Source organism: Drosophila miranda, chromosome 4 (assembly GCF_003369915.1).
Source record: "Drosophila miranda strain MSH22 chromosome 4, D.miranda_PacBio2.1, whole genome shotgun sequence".
Lineage (NCBI taxonomy): Eukaryota > Metazoa > Arthropoda > Insecta > Diptera > Drosophilidae > Drosophila > Drosophila miranda.
The window spans coordinates 12,398,991-12,420,358 of NC_046677.1; the positions used below are offsets into that span (position 1 = coordinate 12,398,991).

Here is a 21,368-nt window from a genome sequence, read left to right on the forward strand (position 1 = left end):
TCAGTACTGCCGGTACTGCCGCGGAAAGGAAAGGGGAGGAAAAAAAGGAAGAAAGGAAAAAGGAAGAAAAAAGAGCAAAGAAGGGAAGAAAAAGGAAGAAAAAAAGGAAAAAGAAGAAGGAAAGGAAAACAAAGGAAGAAAAAGGAAAGGGAAGGAAGATAAAAGAAGGAAAAAAAGAAGAGAAGAGAGATAAAGGAGGAAAAGAAGGAGGAAAAAAAGGAGGAAAAAAAAGGGGAGGGTTGGTGCAAATGATGGCCCTGTGGTCGCTCGCGGTGTATTGGTCGCTGATCTGCCATGTTGTGGCCACTTCCAGTCTTATATTTATGTAGGTGAGGTCCATGATAGATGAGGTATCTGCTCTGTTAAATGTAGGGGGGGAACCAGCGTTTTTTAGGACTATGCCCAGCGAGGCGAAAGCCTCCGCCAGGACTTGGCATTCGTTGTGGTGGAATCCCATTTGCCACCAATGGCGACGTCTGCGTGTCTGTCTTCCTCTATTCGGGGACCTCAATAGTATCTTTGCTGTGTAAGGTCGGCTGCCGTCTCCTGCGGGTAGACTAGCTGTGTTAAGCTGGCTGTCATCCGCTGGTTAATGAGCCTCTGCCCAGTGAACATGGTCAAGAGGTCCGTCAAGATTAGCCCTATTTGGCTTACCGCTTCCGCCAGGAACTTTGGTGCCGCACTAGAAGCTGAAGCTACAAAATGTTTGGGTACGATTTATAGCTGCATTTATCCGCTTTTCAGCGGAAAATAACTTTATGTATGAATGTAGTGGGAAAAATTAATTGGATAGTTATAGTCTTATAAATGAGTATAATTTATTCAGGAAAAATGTATAAATTTGTTAGCTCTGATGTCGTTCACCAAGTTCTTTGTTTATGAATACGGGAGCTAAAATACTTTTATTTATTTCTACCAAGGGATTAGCATACAAAATATCGTGTTTATTTGTGTGTCCGAGATAGATTTTGATCTCTCTCTGTTCGCTCCAGGTACGAACCATACTCACAAATGAATTGTTGATACAACGACAATTTAGTAAATTAAGAACTTTTAGGCGAGGAAGACCCTTAAGGAGGTCCAGAATTTGGTCATCCGTAATGCTTGGCACGTATATGTGGAAGAATAGAAGGATCTTCAGCTTCCGTAAATCCTCCAAGGGGACGGTGGCGCAGGAAATACTGAGTTCCTTAAGTGTAGAAATGCTGCAAAGATTCTTAATCTGATCCGCGGACAGCGCGCAACGTTCCAGGATAAGACTTTCCAGAGGAGAGCCCTGTTTGTTCATCAATCCCTCGATAAAAGAGTCGTGTATAGAACCTGAGTGCCATACCTCCAAATGCTGCAGCCTGGGCAACCGGCAGACTAGCTCATAGGGCACCATAGAGTCGTCGAACCGTAAGCCAAAGGACAGACGTTCCAGCTGCTTGCAGTTTGTCACCAGAATTTCAAAATGATTCTTACCGATGTTTTCAATAGCTCCAAAACGCAGATGCCGCAATTGCCTCATCGTTTGGCAGCAATACGCCAAGTTCTTGGCATCGAATCTATGAGATAAACGCAGATCCAGAGATTCCAGTTGATCAAGAACATGCAATCCTTTTACGCTAAATTCGAAACCGTTCAACTTCAGTTTCCGCAGGCAAGTAAATTTCTTGAGATTTACTATGAAACCCGTACAAAACCTATCCCCATCTTCTTCTTCGAAGTTCATATTGGCGTGCAGAGATTTTAGCTTTTTCAGACTGTTTAGATAATCCCATCCGGCCTTGGTGCTTTCAAAAGTCATTTCCAAATGTTCCACATTCTCGCCAACGATCTGCAACAGTTGCTTGAGATCTTTGTCGCTAGTCCTACTCGTCAGCTCGTCATCAATATTTTTGTAGCGATGGCTTGCGTAACCCTTGAAGATCACACCGAAACACACGTCAGAGGAAGCGAGGCTTAGCTGGTCTTCCACGTTGAGATAATCCAATATGACATTCCAGCAATCCTGGTCTAAATTGCGAACATTTGTAAGAGATGTTCTCACTTGGGTTGCCTTTGCATTGCGTGCGTCATAGATTCCTGAGTCCTTGTCCCCATTATTTCTCTTGTTTTCCTCGAAAACAGCTTTTGCCACGTTACAACCGCAAGCGTGTTCACTCATTTCGCTTCTTGTGCTATCTTCTGTTGAATATTTGGATGGGAAGTCTGACTGAAAATTAAATTTGTTCGTCACAAATGAATGTACATATGTATCTGGCGATTACCTACATTATGGATGGATGGATCGTTCTCGTAAAGTCTGGACAACTGCGTGATCGTCAGCAGCTCTCGTCACGGGTTGACGTTGTTTGGGGTTATCCACTAACCATTCAGTACATATAGTTGTGTCAGTTCATACCCGAACTTGTGGCAAACGAACCTTACTGATTAAATCCCAGGGTCTTCGGCTCTGCGATTTGCATGTGCTAGTACGCACAATATGTCCTCACAGAAATATGTGATTGTATGCTCAGTTCGTTTTCAGAGATTCGAATGCTGTTTGGTTTCTGTTTTCTGCTGTGGTACCCCCCATGCAATATACTACAATATACGACTATAATAAACGGATATATTTATGTGCACAGAACATTTCATAATTGACTTTAAATTAGTATTTTCCTAATTGTCCATTAGGGTAATCACTGTGCATAAGTACTACTTATATATAAGTATGTACCATCTATACTTATATGTATATTGTATAGTGTGGTACTATATTATATAATAACATATATATTGTATATTACCCATGATTATGGACGTTAATGACGGACGTTATAACTAGGTATACTTGAGCATTAATTTTGAAATTATTTTTCCCTTCAAAGACAAGACAACACTACAATTACGTATTTTCTTTGCATTCGCATTCGAGAAATGGACAAATTATTTTAAATTTGATACGGAAGTATGACACATCTGGGCTGGCTGGCTAATGATGACGCGGCTGCAGTTGAACGCCAGAGCCGAAGACCCTGGGATGTACTCCAGAATGTTCGCGAGCATGAGGAGCCGCTTGTCTAGAAGTAATACACTAAGTACAGTAATGTTCTGACCCATGTGCGACTATATATTTCTTCTTCTTTTGAAATATTTTGAGTGTTTAAATTCTGTATGCTCGATTAAACGTGGTGCTTGTGTAGGTTTTTTCTTTTATTTGTTAATCTTCGTCGCCAGTTAGATTAAGGCAGAATATTTTCTAATAAATGCCTTAAAAGAATTGAAAATGAAAAATATCAATTTGACATTTAAAAGCTTTATAGTTACCAGACGGTAAGCTGAAGCTGCACAGTGTTTGGATCCGGCTTAAGGCTGCATTTATCAGCTTTTCAGAATTGTAAAGTCAAGTACAATCAAATGCAAGATCTTAAGTTACGTGAAAAAAAAGCCCAGCCTCTGAAAAAAATACAGTTACAGCTACTAAAAATAACAGTTTTAACAAATTTTGTTTAAAAAAACCTTACCATAGAAAAGAAAGCCGTAACTCATTTAACATTTCTAAAGCCCCAAAGCTATCAGAAAAAGTCGGTCTGCAGAGCAGTTTGTTGCACTTATCAAAACCAATAGAGGCTTGTGTGATCCTACTAGACCCTGCTGAAAAGGGGCTTAAGCATAATAGCTGAATTGAATTGAATATACTTGTTATGTAATTCTATTTTTCGACAGTTGATCGCAGCTGGAGCGACTATTCATCGCAAGGAAAATATCTGGCAATGGCCAGATCCATCAATGTCTTTACGTTTTAAGATTTTTAAACGTCGGCTGACGGACACGAAGAGATTAAAAGAAGTCACTTGGTGCTAGGTCTGAAGAGTAGGGAGGGGCTGATGTAATTCAAATCGGAATTTATGGTCAATTCAAGGCCATGGCAACTGCTGATGTATAGGAAGGGGCATTATCAAGCTGCAACAAAATTAGTTTCTTCTGCAATTCGGGCCGTTTTTCCTTTCTCCAGATAATCGGTACATATAACTCCAGGACTATTCCAAAAAACTGTTGCCAACACTTTTCCAACTGAAATAACAGTTTTCGCTTTTTTTGGTGTCATTTTCAAATGTTCCACATTCTCGCCAACGATCTGCAACAGTTGTTTGAGATCTTTGTCGCTAGTCCACAGTTTTGGTTGGGATTTTGTTTCTGAAGTATAGTGGTGTATCCATGTTTCATCCACAGTTATTAAAACTCTGATTTATTACGCGTCAACATCGCCAAGAAAACCTTGCAATATTTTTTCGAAAGCGCTTTTGATCAAAAGTGAGCAAACGTGGAACCCAACGTCCCGAGAGCTTTTTCAATTCGAGTTCGTTGTTCAAAATATGACAAACGCAGTCTTTAGACTTGGCGATACAGAACAATTTGGATAAGTTTGGCGATGTTTTCGTCACTGATCACGATTTTTGGGCGTCCCGAAATTGTGTCATTTACTAGGCTCGTATGTCGACGCTTAAATTCCGCAGCACAAAAGCTTACAGCTGCAAAATATGGTAAGGAGTCCCCATAAACAGCATCCATCTCGGTTATGACCGCACGATGTTCAACTTTTTCCATTTTTACGAAAGCACTGATATCGACTTAGTTAAGCGATTGTTCAACTATAACTATAGTATCGCTGTGGCTGAAATTTTGGACCTAAAGTTGGGTTAGCGTAGGAGGCGTCTTCGTTGTCGGGCTGGACACATTTCGGACCGCCCCCATATATAATCCATCCCAGGTACGAGTACAGCACCGCGGAAACGACAAAATGAAACGACTTTGGGGGGGTGGGCGTTATTAAATGTTACAATTTTTGATGTTTTATTCGTTTGATTTATCAACTACTGTTACGGTAATTGCATATTAAATTGGTTGTTTTGTTGTTGTTGTTGCTTAAACTTTAATAAGTGTACTTGGTTTAGCTGCTGCCTGCTGCCGCGGTTGTTTTTGTTTTTGTTTTTGTTTTACTTTTATTTTGGTTTTGGTTTTCTTCTTTTTTTGTTTTTTAATTATATTTGTACAAAATATATATGATTTACCTTTACTTTTATCGTTACCATTACCATTAACGTTACTTTTACGTTTACTTTGTTAATGAACAACTTCGTGTTTGCATTCGTTTTGGTGTCTGCCGTTGCTTCTCATTCGAATAATGGCCAGAGCCTAAAACTTAATTCTGTGGTTTCTTTTCTCGATTTCTTTTCTTTTCTTTGTATTTTTTTTTGTTTGTTTTTGTTCTTGTTTTCACTAGAATAACGCTTAACAAAATATAATTATTAACTATTTCTAGGCGCATTTCGTTTGTTGGTTGTTTTTTGTTTCTTTTGTTTTTGTTTTTGTGGTTGTTGTTGGTGTTTTGCTGTTGCTTATTGCTGCAAGTTGATCTTGTCGTTTTGAAAAAATTTAACTATGTATAATTACTATGTCGTTTAGTTGTATCTCATCTGTATCTGTATATATATAAAAATATATATATATTTATATATATGCATGTATATTTGTTGTTTTGTCGTGTATGCCAGTATATGAATGTGGATTTGTATGCATCTCATCTCTATGTATATGTACGTACGTATATATGTGTCTATATGTATGTATGTATGTATGTATGTATGTATGTACGTATGAACTATGCATTTATAGGCTGTCTCCGTGTACTACTATTTTATATACAGCATTTGAGAATTATTAACAATGCATATGTACATTAAATCTATAATAATTACACTTAGTTGCATTGCACAATAAAATTTCGCTTCCACTTTTCCACTTTACCACTCTTTACCACCCCTTCATCATCGGTTCAAGTGTTCGTCAACTTAAAATTTGCCTATAATTCAATTGGTTGTTTTATTTTGTTTCATTTGTTGAAAGTGAAATGCTTTGTTTCCCCAGAACCATGTTTAATAATATTATTTAATAGAGTTTTCATTTTGGTTTTTCGTTACATACGTTTTCGCTTTGATTTTCGTGGTTTTCGTTTTCGATTTCGCTTCTCGTTCTATGCCAAAAAAGAGTCAACAACAAAACGCTGCCAGCACTTTGTAAAGGACCCCACCCCACCCCACCCCACCCCACCCCACCCCACCATCGCACATCCCTCTCTAGGTTGTACGGTGTTCGATCTGTGGGGGTCTGTGCTGGCTGATTGGATTCGATTCGGCTTAAAGTAGTTTATTGCATTCCGCTTTTGTTTGGCATATTAAAAATATATATATACCTATGTATATCGTATGTTGTATATGTTGAAGTGTATATAGGCTGCTATATGTACAGTTAATATATGTATAAGTATATCGATTTGAGGGCAAGTCTATTTCAATTGATTTTAACTCGTTTAATTCTACTAATGCACTATTTTTTTGTTGCGTCTGTGTGAGAGTCTTGAGGCACCCATTAAGTTTAAGTCGAATGTGGATCCAAAGTGTGGGTAAGATAATTCGGTTCGTGGAGCGGTGGTAGGTGCTGGTAGGGTAGGGCGTCACGATTGTATTCGTATTCATACTAAACATACATAATATAATTAGTGATGTAAAACATATCCAAAGTAAAACCAAAGTAAAAAAACAATAGTTAAATTTCCATATACGCTGATATATTTGCCATATATATATATAAATATATATATTATTTTCTTTCATTTCATGTATTTTGTTCTAGAAACGTTGTTGTGATTGCTTTAAAAAAATTACTTTTAAATCAATAGAATAGTTGCACTAAACATAATTAATAATCAAAACTAGTAAAAGGAATTTATAGCTATAACTTGTTGCTTTAAATAGATGCGATAATATGCATATACAAATATATTGGCTAACGCGATCGATTCTCTTTACCAATGCAATGCAATGCAAAAAAAAAAATTAACTAAAACTTAAACAATTAAAAAAGGCATTCTTTTTCTTTGCTTTTGACGCATACGAAAACCAAATTCAACTAAAATGTTCATCATTTGGGTTATAGGAAGTACAGGGAAGTCAGGGTCAGGGTCAGCTTACATTTTTCTTACTTGTTGTTTGGTTGAGCTTACGGTCTAGACCTATAGCTAATTAAACTTTTAGTGTGGTGTGTGTGTGTGTGTGTGTGTGTGTGTGTGTGTTTGGTAGGTAATATCAATTAAAACTAGGCATAAATATAAAGCTTAAAATGCTTACAAAAAACAATCGAAAATTGAGCATAAGGAAATAAGTAATTGGTGTGCATATACAAATTTCATACATACATACATATAAAACTATAAATTATTAACAAATTATTTGTTGTGTTGTGGTTGATTGGTTGATTGGTTGGTTGGTTGGTTGGTTCTCTCCTTGCTGTTCTGTTGGAAGGTTCTTGGATTATTCCGTTTAGTTTCGTTTCTTTTCATTGCGTGTAGTGTTTCTTGATTAACTAAATTAGTAGCTTGTAGTGTATAATAGTTGCTAATTTGGCCTGACTTTTATTTAGACACGTTTGGTGGTGGTGTTTATGTTTCTGTTTCTGTTTCTGTTTCAGCTTCTGCTTCTGGTTCCGCTTTCGTTCCCTTTGCGGCTGTTCCTGCTGTCGTTAGTGCGACTGATGCAGCGTCTGTTGCGTCGGATGCGACACAGCATCCCTGAGCGTCTTGAGGCCCGCCTGCACATATCGAAACACCTCAGGCATGGTGCTATGCAGCGTCAGCGGGCCATTCTCGTGATCCAGTTCGCGGAAGAAATCTGTGTGGAATGGCATTAATTCGATTACTTTCGACTCTCTCCAGCTCTCTCTCTCTCATCCTCTTATCCACTCACCTATATGATTGCCTGTGCGCACCAGTCGATCGGCTTGATCCCACAACTCGTGAGCACTATTCACATAGGTCAGATACTCATTCTGCTTCGACAGCTGACTGTGTATTTCTTGAGGCACTATTTTTCCTGGCGGCGTATTCGAACCGGAGCCCTGCAATGCCGAAAGAGTCAGATCAATGCCATTCTGCAATGCCGAGATTATGGCTGCATTTGAATTCGATTCTTACCTGTGAGCCTACCGAGTTCGATGGTGATATGGAGGACGGCGTATTGCCATTGACAATGTCCCCCCTGCCGGTGCGAAAGAACTCCGTTAGGCTGTTGATGACGGTGCGACAATTGGTCCGTCGCAGCTTGTACAACTTAAGCGATATCAACGACTGGCAGCGCAAGCTGGAGACAGCGAACAGATTGAATGGAAAATGATTAGCACGAATATAGAGCGAGTTCCAGCAACAAAGAATATCTTAGACAGGTAAGGAAGGATCTGTCCGCAATCGTACTGCACGGTTATCCATAGCCACCTCCATCCAAGATAGAATTTCTTTCTGGATTTGGTTAGGGAAAAGGGGGAGAGGAGACCCCATCGACTCACCTGAGTATGGCCACTTTGTTGTGCGTTTCGTGCTGTCCGTTCGTTGACTGCTGGTAGGGCCGAAACTTGGAGGAAATGAATCTGAAACAAAAAGGGAAACGTTTAATACGTTACGAAGGCACCAAGGGCATCGTTCCCTTTCATTTTTTGGCACACATTACTCACTTAATTAGCGACAGGGTGTCCTTGTATATGGTCCATGTGGCCTGCTCAGAGCTGCTGCGTTCCATGGAATCGGCGGTAAGGAGGAAGTAGACAACGGCTTCCAAATAGAGGGTGACCTGATTGAAGGAGTCGCGCTCCGAGTCGGCAGCATGCTTCCGATTGACGGCCTCCACCAGGAACTGATTGTTTTTTCTACGGGTTGAAGTTTCAGTTGGAGAGAAACAACAGGAGTCAGTACGGCTCAACAGATTGATTATCATGAAGGACTCTTACCTGTGGTCATCGCTGTGGGGCTCTTCCTCACGATCGAAGTAGGATCGATATATGAGACGCGTGACCGGCGCCGGTGGAGCCGTTGAGATCCCCGTCGTGGATGTGGCCGCTGTGGCCGTTGCTGCTGCCAACGGGGGTGTCGTCTGCACAGCTTCGCTGCATGTGGAGGGCGCCACAACGGCGGGGGGCACGACTACGGCTGTTGGTGGAGGCGGTAGCGGTGACATGACCAGCAGCTTCTTGCTGGGACTGCCGTTGGGGGCAGAGACAGCGGCAGCGGCGGCGGCAGCAGCGTCTTCATGAAGCAGCTGAAGCTTGTCATAAGACAACCGCTCGTGGCAGGATATTCGCTCGTGGTTGTTGGAAGGCAGCAGGACAGGCACCGGCAGCAGCTGGTCCTTGCTGATCTGCAGATGGTCGGACTTCTCCTTTTTCCGCTTCTTCTCCTTGTACGGACTCGAACTGGAGCTGGAGCTGCGCTTGCGCCGACGTCCTCCTGTTGGCTGTTCCCGCTCTCGTTCCCGGTCCCGTTCTCTCTCCCGCTCCCGCTCTCGATCCCGATCCCTTTCCCTCTCCCGCTCACGATCCCTCTCCTGCTTCAGCTGGAACTCTTGCTTCACGTTGCCGGGCTTGAACTTGCTCTCGTAGCCGGCATCCAGCTCTGGCTCCGGCTTGACCGGATGCGGATGCTCGTGCTTCACCTTTGCAGGCAGCAGATGCCCCTGCACCTGCCCCTGCCCCTGCCCATGCCCATGCCCATGCCCATGCCCATCTCCGGCATAGCCGTTGGGTGTTAAATGCGGGGCCGAAACCTGTACGGGCTGTGACTGTCCCTGTGTCTGGGTCGTGACCAGATCTTTGGGCGTCATATGTCCGTTCTGCTGGGAGGGTGTGAGCTTCTTCAGGCGCATGATCCGCTCGCGGGAGAGCTTGCTGAGGTCAATCTTGCATATCAGCGATGTCAAATGCGGGGTCGTTGTCCGTGCCGGGGAGGCCAGACCTGCGCCCAGCTGCTGCTGCTGGGTGGGCGTCATGCGGAGCTTGGCCATCGCCGCATTTTGGACTGGGACTGGCTGGGAGGAGGAGTCGCCGACCTTGACCTGCTGCTGCTCCTCCGACTGGTCCATGATCACCACCTGGCCTTGCTTCTTGGCGCCCCCCTCCTTGGGATTGAAGATGCGCGTCAGCGTGCTGATCTTGTTCTTGTCGCTCTTCCGCTTGCGCTCCCGCTCCTTCTCCCGCTTGGCCTCGTCCTCGTCGCCGCTGGTACTGCTGCCGCTCGACGAAGAGCACTCTGAGCTGCTCAGCTGCTGGCTGTGCTGGCTGACGGCTCGCGGCTTGTACGGCTGCATCAACTGCTGGGCCATAGGCAGGGCGCTGACAGTGCTCATGGCCAGATGATCCTCCGGCTCGCTGCTGCTGCTGCTCGGGGAACTGCTCCCACTGGCCCCTGCACCCGCACCCGCACCCGCGCTAGCAACAGCTCCCAAGCGGGCCTGGGGCGGCACTGCACCCGTTTTGTTCAGTTTCACGATCCGACACTTTGTGTTCTGGGTGGTCTCCGTGTCGTCGCTGCTGCTGGAGGAGCTGCTCGACTTGGAGCCAGTGGAACCGGTACTCGACGAGCTGTCCTCGTCGGAGCTGCTGCTGGCCGCTGCCACCGCACTGGCATTGGCCGGACCGGATGGTATCACTGTCATGGGCACTGCCATGGCCGTGCCTGTGCCCGTGCCCATGGCTAGCTTCTTTGTGGGCGTGTTGCCGTTGGAGCTGCTCTGGCTGGAATGGTCTCGTTTCCTCGAATTGGCCATGGCGGGGCCTTTGACCAGCGGCTTCTTGGCAGCCGTCAGCGTGGGTCCCTTCGTCTGGGAGCTGCTGCCGGCCGAGGCACTGCTCAGGTTCCCACTGCCGCCACTCTGCTGCTGCTTCCTAGGCCTGCCGCGTCCCTTCTTCACGGCCAGCGGCGGAACCGTGGCCGTGGCCTGGGCCTGAGCCGCAGCTGCTACGGACAATTCCAGGGCATGCTTGGCAGCCGGCGGCTCATCATCGTCGCTGGAGTCCAGGATGGGGGCGCTGGTGGCGGGCTTCTTCTTGCGCGGCTTCTTCTGGCGCTGCTTGGGCGAGGCGGGGAGCGGCAGAATGGGCGTGAGGGTGACACTATTTGGTGGAGCCTTCTGCATTAGAGCCGGGTGCACCCGCATCACCGTCGTAATGGCAGCCGGCACTCCCGGAAGCTGCAGCGTCTCGCCGGGGCCCGGCATCGGCACCACCTCGCCGGGGGCACTATCCGAGCTGCTGCTGCTGCTGGAGGTGCTGCCGCTGCCACTGGTCCCGGAGTCCGATAGACGAGCGGCGGAGTGCAGGGCCTCCGCTTCCCGTTTTATCTGGGTTTTTGGTATCGCCGGCAGACCCCCCATCTCCCCCACGCCGTCCAGGGCCTCCTTCTTGACGGCCACCGCCACGGGGGTGACACTCAGTCCGGCGCCGTAGCGCAGCTGCTGCTGCTGCAGTTGCTCCTCATCCTCGTCCTCCTCCTCGACCTCGTCCATGTCCATGTGGTCGTCGTGGATCTTCTCGTTCTTCACAATGGCCGTGGTCACCTCAATCGACTCGGGTATGATCTGAGCGCCGCCTGGCAGGATGCCAGGCACCTTCATGCTCACATTCCCGGGCGAGACGCTCTCAGAGCTGGTCTGGTTGGCCGGCTTCGGAAAGAAGCGACTCAGCGTCCACTTGTTGCTCTCCGTGGGCGAGGGCGTCTTGTTCGAGGAGCTGCCGCTGCTCATGGTCCCAATGCCCGAGCTGCTGCCCGATCCTCCGCCCGACCCGCTGCCTCCTCCGCCCCCGCCAGAGCTCGCTGTGGAGCATCCGCCATTGCCAGCGCCTCCGCTGCCGAACCCACTGGACGTCAGCAGTCCACTTATTGTGCTTCCGCCTCCGGCAATGATCGAGTGGCTGTACTTTTTCTTGCTGCCATTCGCCGTCAATTGTCGCTGCTGCTGCTGGAGGATCTGCTGATGCTGCTGCTTCTGCTGGAGGAGCTGTTGCTGCTGCTGCTGCTGCAGTTGTTGCTGCTGCTGCTGGTGGTGATGGTTGTGATGGTGGTGCTGCTGCTGGTGGTCACCCTTGCTGCTCGACTCGCTGCCCGATTCGCTGGAATCCGACTCGGAGCTGTTGCTGCTGTTTCCCGCCGACCTGCTGGAATATTTAAGAGGATTTACTATGGCATCTGCAACGAGAATCCATCATGAGCCTCTCTCACCTCTCCTTCTTGCGCTGCTCGTCCTCCGACTCGGACAGCTCCAGATCGTTCTCGAGGCTGTGACAAAAACGGATAAGAACGGTTAGAAATCGAAAGGAAAGGAATCTCTCATGTCTCACCATGAATCCTGCTTCTCCAACGTATGGTTCTTCTCCGTCTTGAGCGGCTTGGCCGCTGCTGTGGGGGAGAGAGCGGCGGCAACCTTGGGCGGCGTCGGCGGCAGTTGTTGCAGCGGCGCCACGGGGCTCGCGCCGCCTAGGGATCCCTGACTAGCGTGTGGCGGGGTCGTCAGCAGGGAGGTAATGGGCGAGGCGATGGGCGCAATGGGGGCGAACAGCGGGGTCATCAGGGACGAGGGCTGGGAGCCGATGGGCGGCGAGCCGATCGGGCCAAAGGCATACTTGTTCTTGTTGGGTCCGTTCAGGTTGTAGTTCTCTCGCGTCGGGGCGTGCGGAGTGGCCGCTATCGACGTCAGAGGGGCCGTCACCCGAAAGCTGTTCGTCATCTCGCTGATCATCTTGGTGATGTCCTTCTGTGGAGGGTGGAAAGGGATAGATGGAGCAGTTAGAAAGGTCCCTTTCGGGGCATTCATCTCATGGACTCACCTCTGGCGGGGGCGGCTGCAGTCCGGCGCCACTGCCGCCGCCGGGCCGCTTGCTGGCCGCCGGAGGCACAAAGAGCCCAGCGCCGTTGTGGAGCGCTGGCGCCGGTGGTCCCAGAAACGATTTCTCCCGCCCATTGGGCATCTGCGTGGACAAGGGCGGACCCAGGGGAGTCGTGCCGGCGGCTCCGCCGGTGGCATTGTTTGTGGCGCTGGACGAGTTGCTGTTGGAGTTTGAGGTGGAGCCAGAGCCAGATCTGGGCGGTCCCCGGGGCGGGGCCATGCCACTACTCGAGGGTATATCGTTCTTCATGGGCTGCCCCGGGTAGCCGCCGCGTCCGTTGTACGGCGGCTTGTTGTCCGCCTGCTTCAGATAGCCCGGAGGTCGCTGCTGCTGCTGTTGCTGCTGGTAGTGCTGCTTCTGTTGCTGCTGCTGGCTCTGGCCGGGCAGGGCTGAGCCAGAGCCGGAGCCGGCGGCGGAGGAGGACGAGGGTGAGTGCGAATGGCCGAGGGTTTTGGGCGGCGGCGGTGCCTGCAGACGCGGATTGCCGGCGCCGGGCGCGTGCCGACTAATCCCCACCGTTGACTGATTAATGTAGACCCTCGCATCGATGAACTCCCCCAGGGCGGCCGTGATCTCGGCATCGCCCTCCGTCAGCCGTCGCGGCTCGCTGAACAGAGCCGTCTCCCGATCATCGATCTGTATCCCCTGTTGCCGTTCGATTTTCTCACGTTCTCGTCGCTTCCGTCGCTCGTATTCCTCCATGCTGAAAGAACACAAAACAAAATTGTACATGAAAGTGGACACAGATTCGAGTATGGGTTTTATTCCCCATAATTTTTGGGTGCAGTTAGAACAACAACAACAACAACAACACACGATTAGAACAACAAACAGATGTCACAGGCAGTACAACAACAACAACTACAACAAACATTAGGCGAACAAACAGGAACAGTCACGTCACGTGTTTTTCCCCCGAGGCTCAAACAGTTTAACATGCACTGCGTGGCGCCTTGCCTGGGCTCCGGCTCGTGTCCGTTCGTGTACTCGCGAGGCGGTCGGGGGGCGGGAGCACCTGCGTTTACCTGCCGCTCAACGGATTTGTGCTCAAGCAGGGGTTACATGTTTACATTCGAGTGAGTGCATAAGGGAGGGCACACACGCATGCACACGCACACGAGGATAGTTTGGAGGTTGGTTTTCGCCTTTGAATTACATACGTCTCAGATTTGGGCCTAGTATTCAGATCAACTTATTCAGATGATATCTTGTATGGCGACGATTTAAATGCATGCAGCTGGCTTCTGGCAGGCGAGTACTCGGACACGTTAAAAATAAACACACAGGCAGGCTGGAAAGGTTAAAATGAGGTTATGGCACACACCGCAAAGTTCCAATGTGACCGCAGAGCGCAGAGAAATTGGTGTTACCACAAAAGCAGAGAGGGGACTTCTACTGAACTTCATGGAAAGTATTAGAAATCAATCGTTATTTCGATCAAATAAAATCTATGCCATCACTGGCAAAAATCTAATTCGGATTCCAAATTGCTTACTTATTGATGATATTTGTTTCTTTAATTTTAAACGAGTTAAGATCCAAACAGGCAAGAGTCGAGCAAAAGTCGATGCCTTCTACGACTGGTGGATGGATGCAGATACGCCTAAACTTTTAATGAGACGGCTGTCAGAAGTGGTTGCTTTTTTTAAACATGGAATTGATATACATGTGCGTGTAAATAGTTTCTATATATTTATATATTATCTAGCTCTAGATCCAGCGAAATGTCATTGAAGAATAGGTAAAAATTGATTAGCATTTTACTTTTCAAACATTTAAGGGGTACAGTAAGTAGAACTAGGGGTTTTGGGGATTATTTTAGAGGCCTTTTCCGTTTGGCCTGAAGCCCGAAGTGCACGGTTAGCGGGTACGCAGCAGCAGAAGACTCTGCTGTTCACAGTTTTAGAGTTTAACATACAAACATAGACGTTTCAACAGTTGCACGGGTGTTCGCATGCGATTTTAGCTTTAGCTGCCAACAGTTTGACAGGTACAAGCAAGCATTTGTCAACAGTTTGTCATGCGCACAGCTTTAAGGGTGCTGCAATATTTGCAAAGAAAATATTGCACTTGGAGGTGCAGGTGGAGTGGGCAGGGGGCAGGGGGCAGGCGCTGGCAAATGTTTGCATTTGATTTAATTTGTATTTTAAAGCACCCGAGAGTTGTGGGGAGGAGGGGCGCGGGGTTTGGTTTCACATGCTTAAGAACAATACACATAAACAGAGACACGAACAACAAACAGTCATAGGCATAGAAATAGACACAGACACAGAGAAAGAGATCGAGTGGGAGAGAGAGAGAGACCGTGGACAGCCAGTGACTCTAAAACTTACTTATAGTTTTGGCTGTAGAAATTGTTATTGTATTGCTGTAGCTGTAGCTGTAGCTGTTGTTGTTGTTCTTGTTCTTGCTGTTCTTGTAGCTGCTGTAGCTGTAGCTGTAGTTGTAGCTGCTGATGTTGCTGTTGCAGTTGATTGTTGCTGTTGGTGTTTTGTTGTGGGTGTTGTAGGTGTTGTTGTTGTTGCTGCTGCTGTTGTGCCATAACGCGCGCTTAATGCAAATATAATAATTAAATTCTCCCCTGACAGGGTACACAGGCAGGCGACGCACGCAGGCACTCCGGCACTCCGGCACACCGCCACACGGGGCACCCCCGCACCAACACTGCACACACAGCAACAAAAAAGATTGCAAACAAGGAGGACAGACGATGGGGAAGAGGGGTAAGGGGTAAGGGGTAAGGGGTGGCGGGATGGAGGGATGGGGTTAACGAATCGGTTTAATCGAACGGTGAACTGCAAGTTTGATTTCTCTCTCTGTGCTCTCTTTATATTGCTATCTCTTTCTTATGTTATCGTTGTAATTTTGCTTCTGTGACAGCAGCGACGTTGAAAAGGCGCTTTGTGGTTGTATTTGTATTTGTTGTTGTAGTTGTAGTTGTTCGTGTTTGTGTTGTTGGAGTCACTCGGCGCTGTTGTTGTTGCTGGCAACATTTTGCTGCCTCCGTTCTGCTGAGCAACTCTGTTAAGGCTTTGCCGTCGTCCGTCGTCGTGTTGGGCGGGCAGGGCAGGGTTCACTCTTTCTTCTCCTCTGTTAGGGCAAACAGTTTTACAAGCACAAGCACTAGCACTAGCACTATCATGTAATCTATTCGTTGTTGTGGTTGTGGTTGTTGCTCCTCTTAAGTATTTTTCCTCCTTTTTATAGCACAAAATAAATATGTATATCTTTTTGACTCAATGTCTTTTCAATTGATTTCTCTTGAACAGACTTATTCTTTGTAAATGCTGATTTGATTTGTTTCCTAAGGAATTTTGATCGTGTTTTCTTTGGGTTCTTACAGTTTTATAGCTCTACAGTTCTACGGTTACATCTGATTGGAGTCTTTTATTGCTTGAGTATGTCTGCCTGTGTGTGTTTTTCAGGGTAAGAGTGTGTGACTGTGTTGGTAAAAAAGTGTAAGTTGCAGTACCTGAAAGCAGAGCAGAAAAACACAAAATTAGTTGCATACTTTCGAGCGAATCTCAGAAATCAAGTAAGAAACGGCACAAAATAGTCGACTACACGATACCCCTCCCCTACATAGACTTGGTGACTTATGTTTTCCCTATTATGGACACAAATATAATATGTTCGTATTGATTCTTGCCCAAGCGGCTATGATTATCTCTATAACAAAGTATCTAAGGTATCCTTGGGAGATTCTACCAATAATATGTACCCCGGTGTCTATACGATTACTGGGTACTTTTTTATGTCAGAGGTGACTGTCACACGGCTTATCATTATGCAAAAGGTACCACACATGGCACCCACACATGGCTGGGCGACACACATCTCGGCGGCAGTCGTCGGCCAAGAACTCAGAAGAACAGAACTGAGAGGAGCTGCGGCGGCGTCTGCTTGGCTGGCCCTTGGAGTGCAGCGCTTAGATTCACTTCACCCGAGACTGTCAGAGCACAACGATGTCCTTTTGGGCGTATTCTTATGGAAAATTTGCAACTTGAAGCACACACACGTGAGATGCGATTGCTCTGCTGAACAGGAGCCCAAAAATGGATGGCAAAAGTCCTTTAGGGACAGCAGATCTGGATAGTTTTAGTGGAAATGTAAACAGTTGTTGAAGCATAACTAGAACCCGAGAGTGAACACAGAAGTCTTTCAGACTTCCTTAAACAGTACTTGCAGATAATACTCGTATTTATTAAATTCCCCTTTTTTTTTTGTGGGGTACATCAAAAGTTACAACGTCGACCTTTCTGAGCCACTCGAAGGGGGTGCTCTTCCCTGCTCAGCCACCCCGAAACCCCCAAACCCCCGAACCCCCGTTCCATGATAAATGCAGCTCAGAATTTTATTTATGACAAAATGTACTTTTCATTTCTGAATGAAAAACGTGTCAGTTAAATTAATTTTCTGGTCACAGGACAGAACCGGACAGGATCCACTGCAAACGACAGACGCACAAATTTGACCCTTTTTTTTGTTGGTATTTTTACTCCCAACGAAGGATAGAGAGTGAGAAAGGGAGACAAAATGAACGAGCCACAAATCTGCTGCCTTTGGGTGTTATTTTTTCTGTTTTTGCTGCTGCTAAAATTTATTTGTCTTATAAATTTTGTTAACATCTCAACTGAAGGAGAGCGCCGGAGCCAGAGCCAGAGCCAGAGCCGGATCCAGAGTCAGAGGAGAGACAACAACCGTTTAATTATTTTATTTCGGTAGAATTTTCCTGCCACCCCCCAACCCCCAGTCCATGCACAGTGCTCACAAATAGTTTATGCACGTCACCGAAAAAGGGGAGCACAAATAAAATGGAAGTGGAAGTGGAAGTGGGAGTGGAGGAGACTCAGCCGGAGAAAAAGCTTGACAAAGTTTCAGTTCTGCTGCTGTTCGGGCCGCCTTTTCGGTTTCAGGCTATTGCTTAATTTATATATGTGGCAGCCAGGCCACCCACTGCCACACCCACACCCACACCTCCCCCCACCCTGTGTGCGTGTGTGTGTGCGTGTGAGTGCTTTAATGTGCGTCCATTTAATCTAAAGCTACAATAATTTGTCTTTTGTCTGCCGTCTCTGTGTGGGCCCGTTTGTGTTTTGGCTTTTTGTTTATTTGCATTTTGCAGTTTGACTTTCGGTTTTGTCCTGGGGATTGAATTTTCAATGCAATGCCATTTATAAATATATAATTGGCAATGATTTTTAGAATGTTTTGCAGGGAACAGAATGGGTATTGGGCTTGAGCAGGGAATCGGAAGATATCGGATCTGAGCCACGAATGGGCTCAAAGGAAATTGACTGAACAACTCGGTGGACTCCGCCGCACAACATTCAAGCGAAGAGGCCCGATTGGAATTGGTGGGAATCAAAGGTTTCCTGAAAATATCGCCTTACATCCAATGCATTTCCAGATCATTCTTTGGACTGTATTTGACACTCCATAGTTGAAGGGGCCCGAGAGATATTAGGGCTGGGGAAAAGTATGTCAAACGCCTCACAAAATAATCTCTAGCCAGCAGAATGTTTCACCTGCCAAACATTTTAACGCCCCAGGGGCTGTAGCTTAATTAAGAATATTCTCCATAGTTTAGCCCCGAAAAAAAGTTGGCATATATCGCGCACACATAACCCAACGGAACTTCGGCCCCTCCCCTCGACAAGCTCCTCCTCGACGGCTTATGGGGTAACAAAATATTAAAAGAGCTCAGGAAAACTTGCATTGGCCATCGTTGTTGCTGTTGTTGTAGCCCCTGAAGCATTTTCAATTTTCTTTTTGCAATTTTTGTCGGTTTTTTTTCCCCTGTTGACTCTCTCGTGCCGTTCCCTTCCCCTCCCTCGTTATCCAACTGTTTTCATCGGCTTTTTCACACATGTCTATTTATTTACTTTGCTTTCTTTTTACAGCAAATATGATGATGAGACCGAAACGACTGGCGAAGGCGTGGAGCAGCAGGAGCAGCAGGAGCAGCAGAGACGTGAGCGGAGTTGTTTACCGTTCGTTGCCTACTTACGGGCGCTGATAGCAGAACAGGAACCAGGAGGACCCACAGACCAGGCCGTGACTTTGGGCAACACACTCAGACCCAGAACCAGGGGCCAGAGTCGGAGGCCTGTGTCGGGGCATATGTTATGAATTTTATGCAAATATGTTCTGGGGAATGGCAGCCGCCCAGCCAGTCCTCTCCCACATTGAGTACCCGCTCCAGCACCCACTCCCTATCCTGTTGAAGCCCTTTCTACCGTGCAAGAGTTTAGCAAAATTCGCGACGTTGTAAATCCATTTTTTTTTGTTTGTGTTTTGTTTGTTTTCTTTCGGGGTTCGCTTCTCTATTAACATTTAAATCGCTTTCGGGGGACTTTTTGAGATTTGCAAGAAGTACAACACATATATTCCATGTTAAGAAAAGTCCAGAGAAAGTTTGTAAATTGCATGTGTCAATCGAGGAGTGGAGCTGCAAAAAGGTTATATTTATTGGAGAAACTTTTGGAACAAAAATATATCGTATGTGTCGCGGAGATTTACAAAACGAAGCCGATACGGTGGTCGGTTCAGTAGCTACCTTTCTTCCTTCCTCAGAAGCAGTGGGAAAGACAGTCCGTTACTCTTTTGAGAGTGCGAGAACATAAGGGCGAGAGAGCGCAATGGAGGGAAAACTGTGCAATAGGATATATATAGACTACCCTTTAACTATTTAGAGAATTCTCACGTTGCAGTCTCTTAGCCAGGGGAATCTCCAACGTATCTCCAGTGGAAACAAGAACAAAAGGAGGGAATCTAATCACGGCAGCGATACATTTAATAAACGATCATGAAAATTAAGCGTTGAACTTAACAAGAATAGTAGTTTCTGCTTTGGTTATGCCTAATGCCAATCAGGGTCACTTCAAAGAGAGCTGCAGCAGGAGCAGGAGCAGGAGCAGGTCGCCATGAATCATTTAACAACATGCACAAACATTAAATTACGCATGGAATCCCTTTTACAGAGAACACCCCGGGTACAGCCCCGACCCCACACCCACACACAAGACACAAGACACAAGAAACACACAAGCTCTTGGCATAGAAAATTCAATTCAATTCAGGGGTGCCGAGGCCCAGACAGTGCAGTGGGGCGGCTGCAGGATGAAAGCCAAGCCAGAACGAACACATGCGACTAATTTCATATTCATATGCATATTTAGACCAACTACCAGAGAGCAGAGGGATATAGAGACACAGCCCCCCACAGCCACAAGCAAGCAGTAGAGACGGAAGATAGATATGTTGTAGATGGATATAGATATATAGAGACAGAGACAGAGACAGAGAGAAAGATCAGGCGGTTTGGGGGGTGTTGGTGGGGGGGGGCTAGCAAAAGGCAGTCACTGCACACACACAAACGCATTGGCACACGCCTAATTTATAACACAAAAGTCTACTTAACTCCCCAATGGAAACTACCGCTAAGCCGCCGCCGCCGCCGCCGCCGCCGCCGCCCAGCAGAGAGGTGTAAAATCAGAGGAAGGAGGAGGTGCTGTCGTCTTTGAAACACAGCATAGCCGATTAGAGAATACCCTTCGGCAGAAGTGTGCACATCAGATATGTAAGCAAGTGTCTCCTTTTGGATATTGCCCTTTCTTTTGCAAGAAATCGATATCTCTTGATATCGTGCTCCTCTCAAGCAATATTCATCCTTTTGCTCTCTTTATCTCTCCCAGCAATTCCTCTCTCTAGACAATCGGCTGAGACGTCTCTCTCTCGCTCTCAACGAATACGAATCAAAGGAATAACGGACTACTTTGCAGCGTAGTTTGTGTCCTTATTTGTTTTAAGGAAATCCCCTCTTATCTAAGGACCCTAACCCATCCCATAGTACCCTTAACCGACACCCTTACCGATACTCTTGTGCGATAGCCGATATTATCGATGTTTTAGTGCGATATCAGCGAGGTAAACGCTCTCGATTTCTGTGATAAGCGAGATCAACGCCAAGAGGAACTAGGTCGACTCTGGAATATGTATATTTCTGCCAAATCGACCCTTTATTTTGTCATATGCGACATTCATTGAGGGTACATGCCGGAATATACCTCAGTATTCTAGGTAAATTAAAAGAAGAAGCGCTAAAGAAGGCAGCAACAGCAGCAGGAGCTGGATGGGGTATAAAGAATCCCCATTTTGTTGGACAGTGCATAAACAAAGCCCCACTCTGGTCTGCTCCTCTGCCTCTGGCTCTGCCTCCGCCCCTGCCTCGAGTGCGACTGTGTGTCTATGTGTGTGTTGGACAGGATTTATTATCAAATGGGCGCCATAGACTAACGACCATAGCCACAGTCGCCTTCAGTCTTCAGTGTTCGGTGTTCATCCTGCAAACACCCCCTACCCCCTTTGGATACAGGATAGTACAGGACATACTCGCTGTAATTTTGTGTGTGTGTGTGTGTGGGTGTGTGTGTGTGGCTGCAGAGTCAACAAATTTTATGGCACTCATTAAACTTTCTTTCAGCAAAAGCGCCTCAAACTCAACTTCAACTCCGACTCTGACTCTCTGACTTGGACTTGTTTTAGGGGGGGCTGTGGGTTAATTTATATCTTTAAGGTCTTCCACCTGCCGAGAAAGAGGCGGATTGTGTGTGTCTGGTCGGGTTCTCCAGTTGAAA

General features: G+C 46.6%; 2 protein-coding genes across 6 annotated transcripts in view; both read right to left on the reverse strand.

The window, feature by feature from the left end:
* Positions 1–2,778, reverse strand: LOC108161145. The gene is made up of 3 exons (XM_033392944.1): positions 2,775–2,778; positions 1,052–1,998; positions 1–15 (listed from the first exon to the last, which is right to left on the reverse strand). The coding sequence occupies exons 1-3, from the start codon at positions 2,776–2,778 to the stop codon at positions 1–3; spliced, it is 966 nt and encodes a 321-aa protein (XP_033248835.1).
* A 3,847-nt stretch (positions 2,779–6,625) lies between these two features.
* The window catches only part of LOC108161837 (AF4/FMR2 family member 4), a 97,066-nt gene continuing 82,323 nt past the window's right edge, over positions 6,626–21,368 (reverse strand). Inside the window, exons 3-12 of one of the 5 annotated variants that reach the window (XM_033392598.1) lie at positions 12,670–13,432; positions 12,184–12,596; positions 12,065–12,121; positions 9,555–12,000; positions 8,803–9,524; positions 8,530–8,721; positions 8,365–8,445; positions 7,997–8,162; positions 7,770–7,920; positions 6,626–7,694 (exon numbers count right to left, since the gene is read on the reverse strand). In XM_033392598.1, the coding sequence (XP_033248489.1) occupies positions 7,546–7,694; positions 7,770–7,920; positions 7,997–8,162; positions 8,365–8,445; positions 8,530–8,721; positions 8,803–9,524; positions 9,555–12,000; positions 12,065–12,121; positions 12,184–12,596; positions 12,670–13,432 (5,140 nt within the window). In that variant the 3' untranslated portion in view covers positions 6,626–7,545. Of the gene's footprint in view, positions 7,695–7,769; positions 7,921–7,996; positions 8,163–8,364; positions 8,446–8,529; positions 8,722–8,802; positions 12,001–12,064; positions 12,122–12,183; positions 12,597–12,669; positions 13,433–15,062; positions 15,146–16,070; positions 16,202–21,368 lie in introns of those variants that run through there. The other 4 variants (XM_017296198.2, XM_017296199.2, XM_017296197.2 and 1 more) reach the window with 4 other exon arrangements.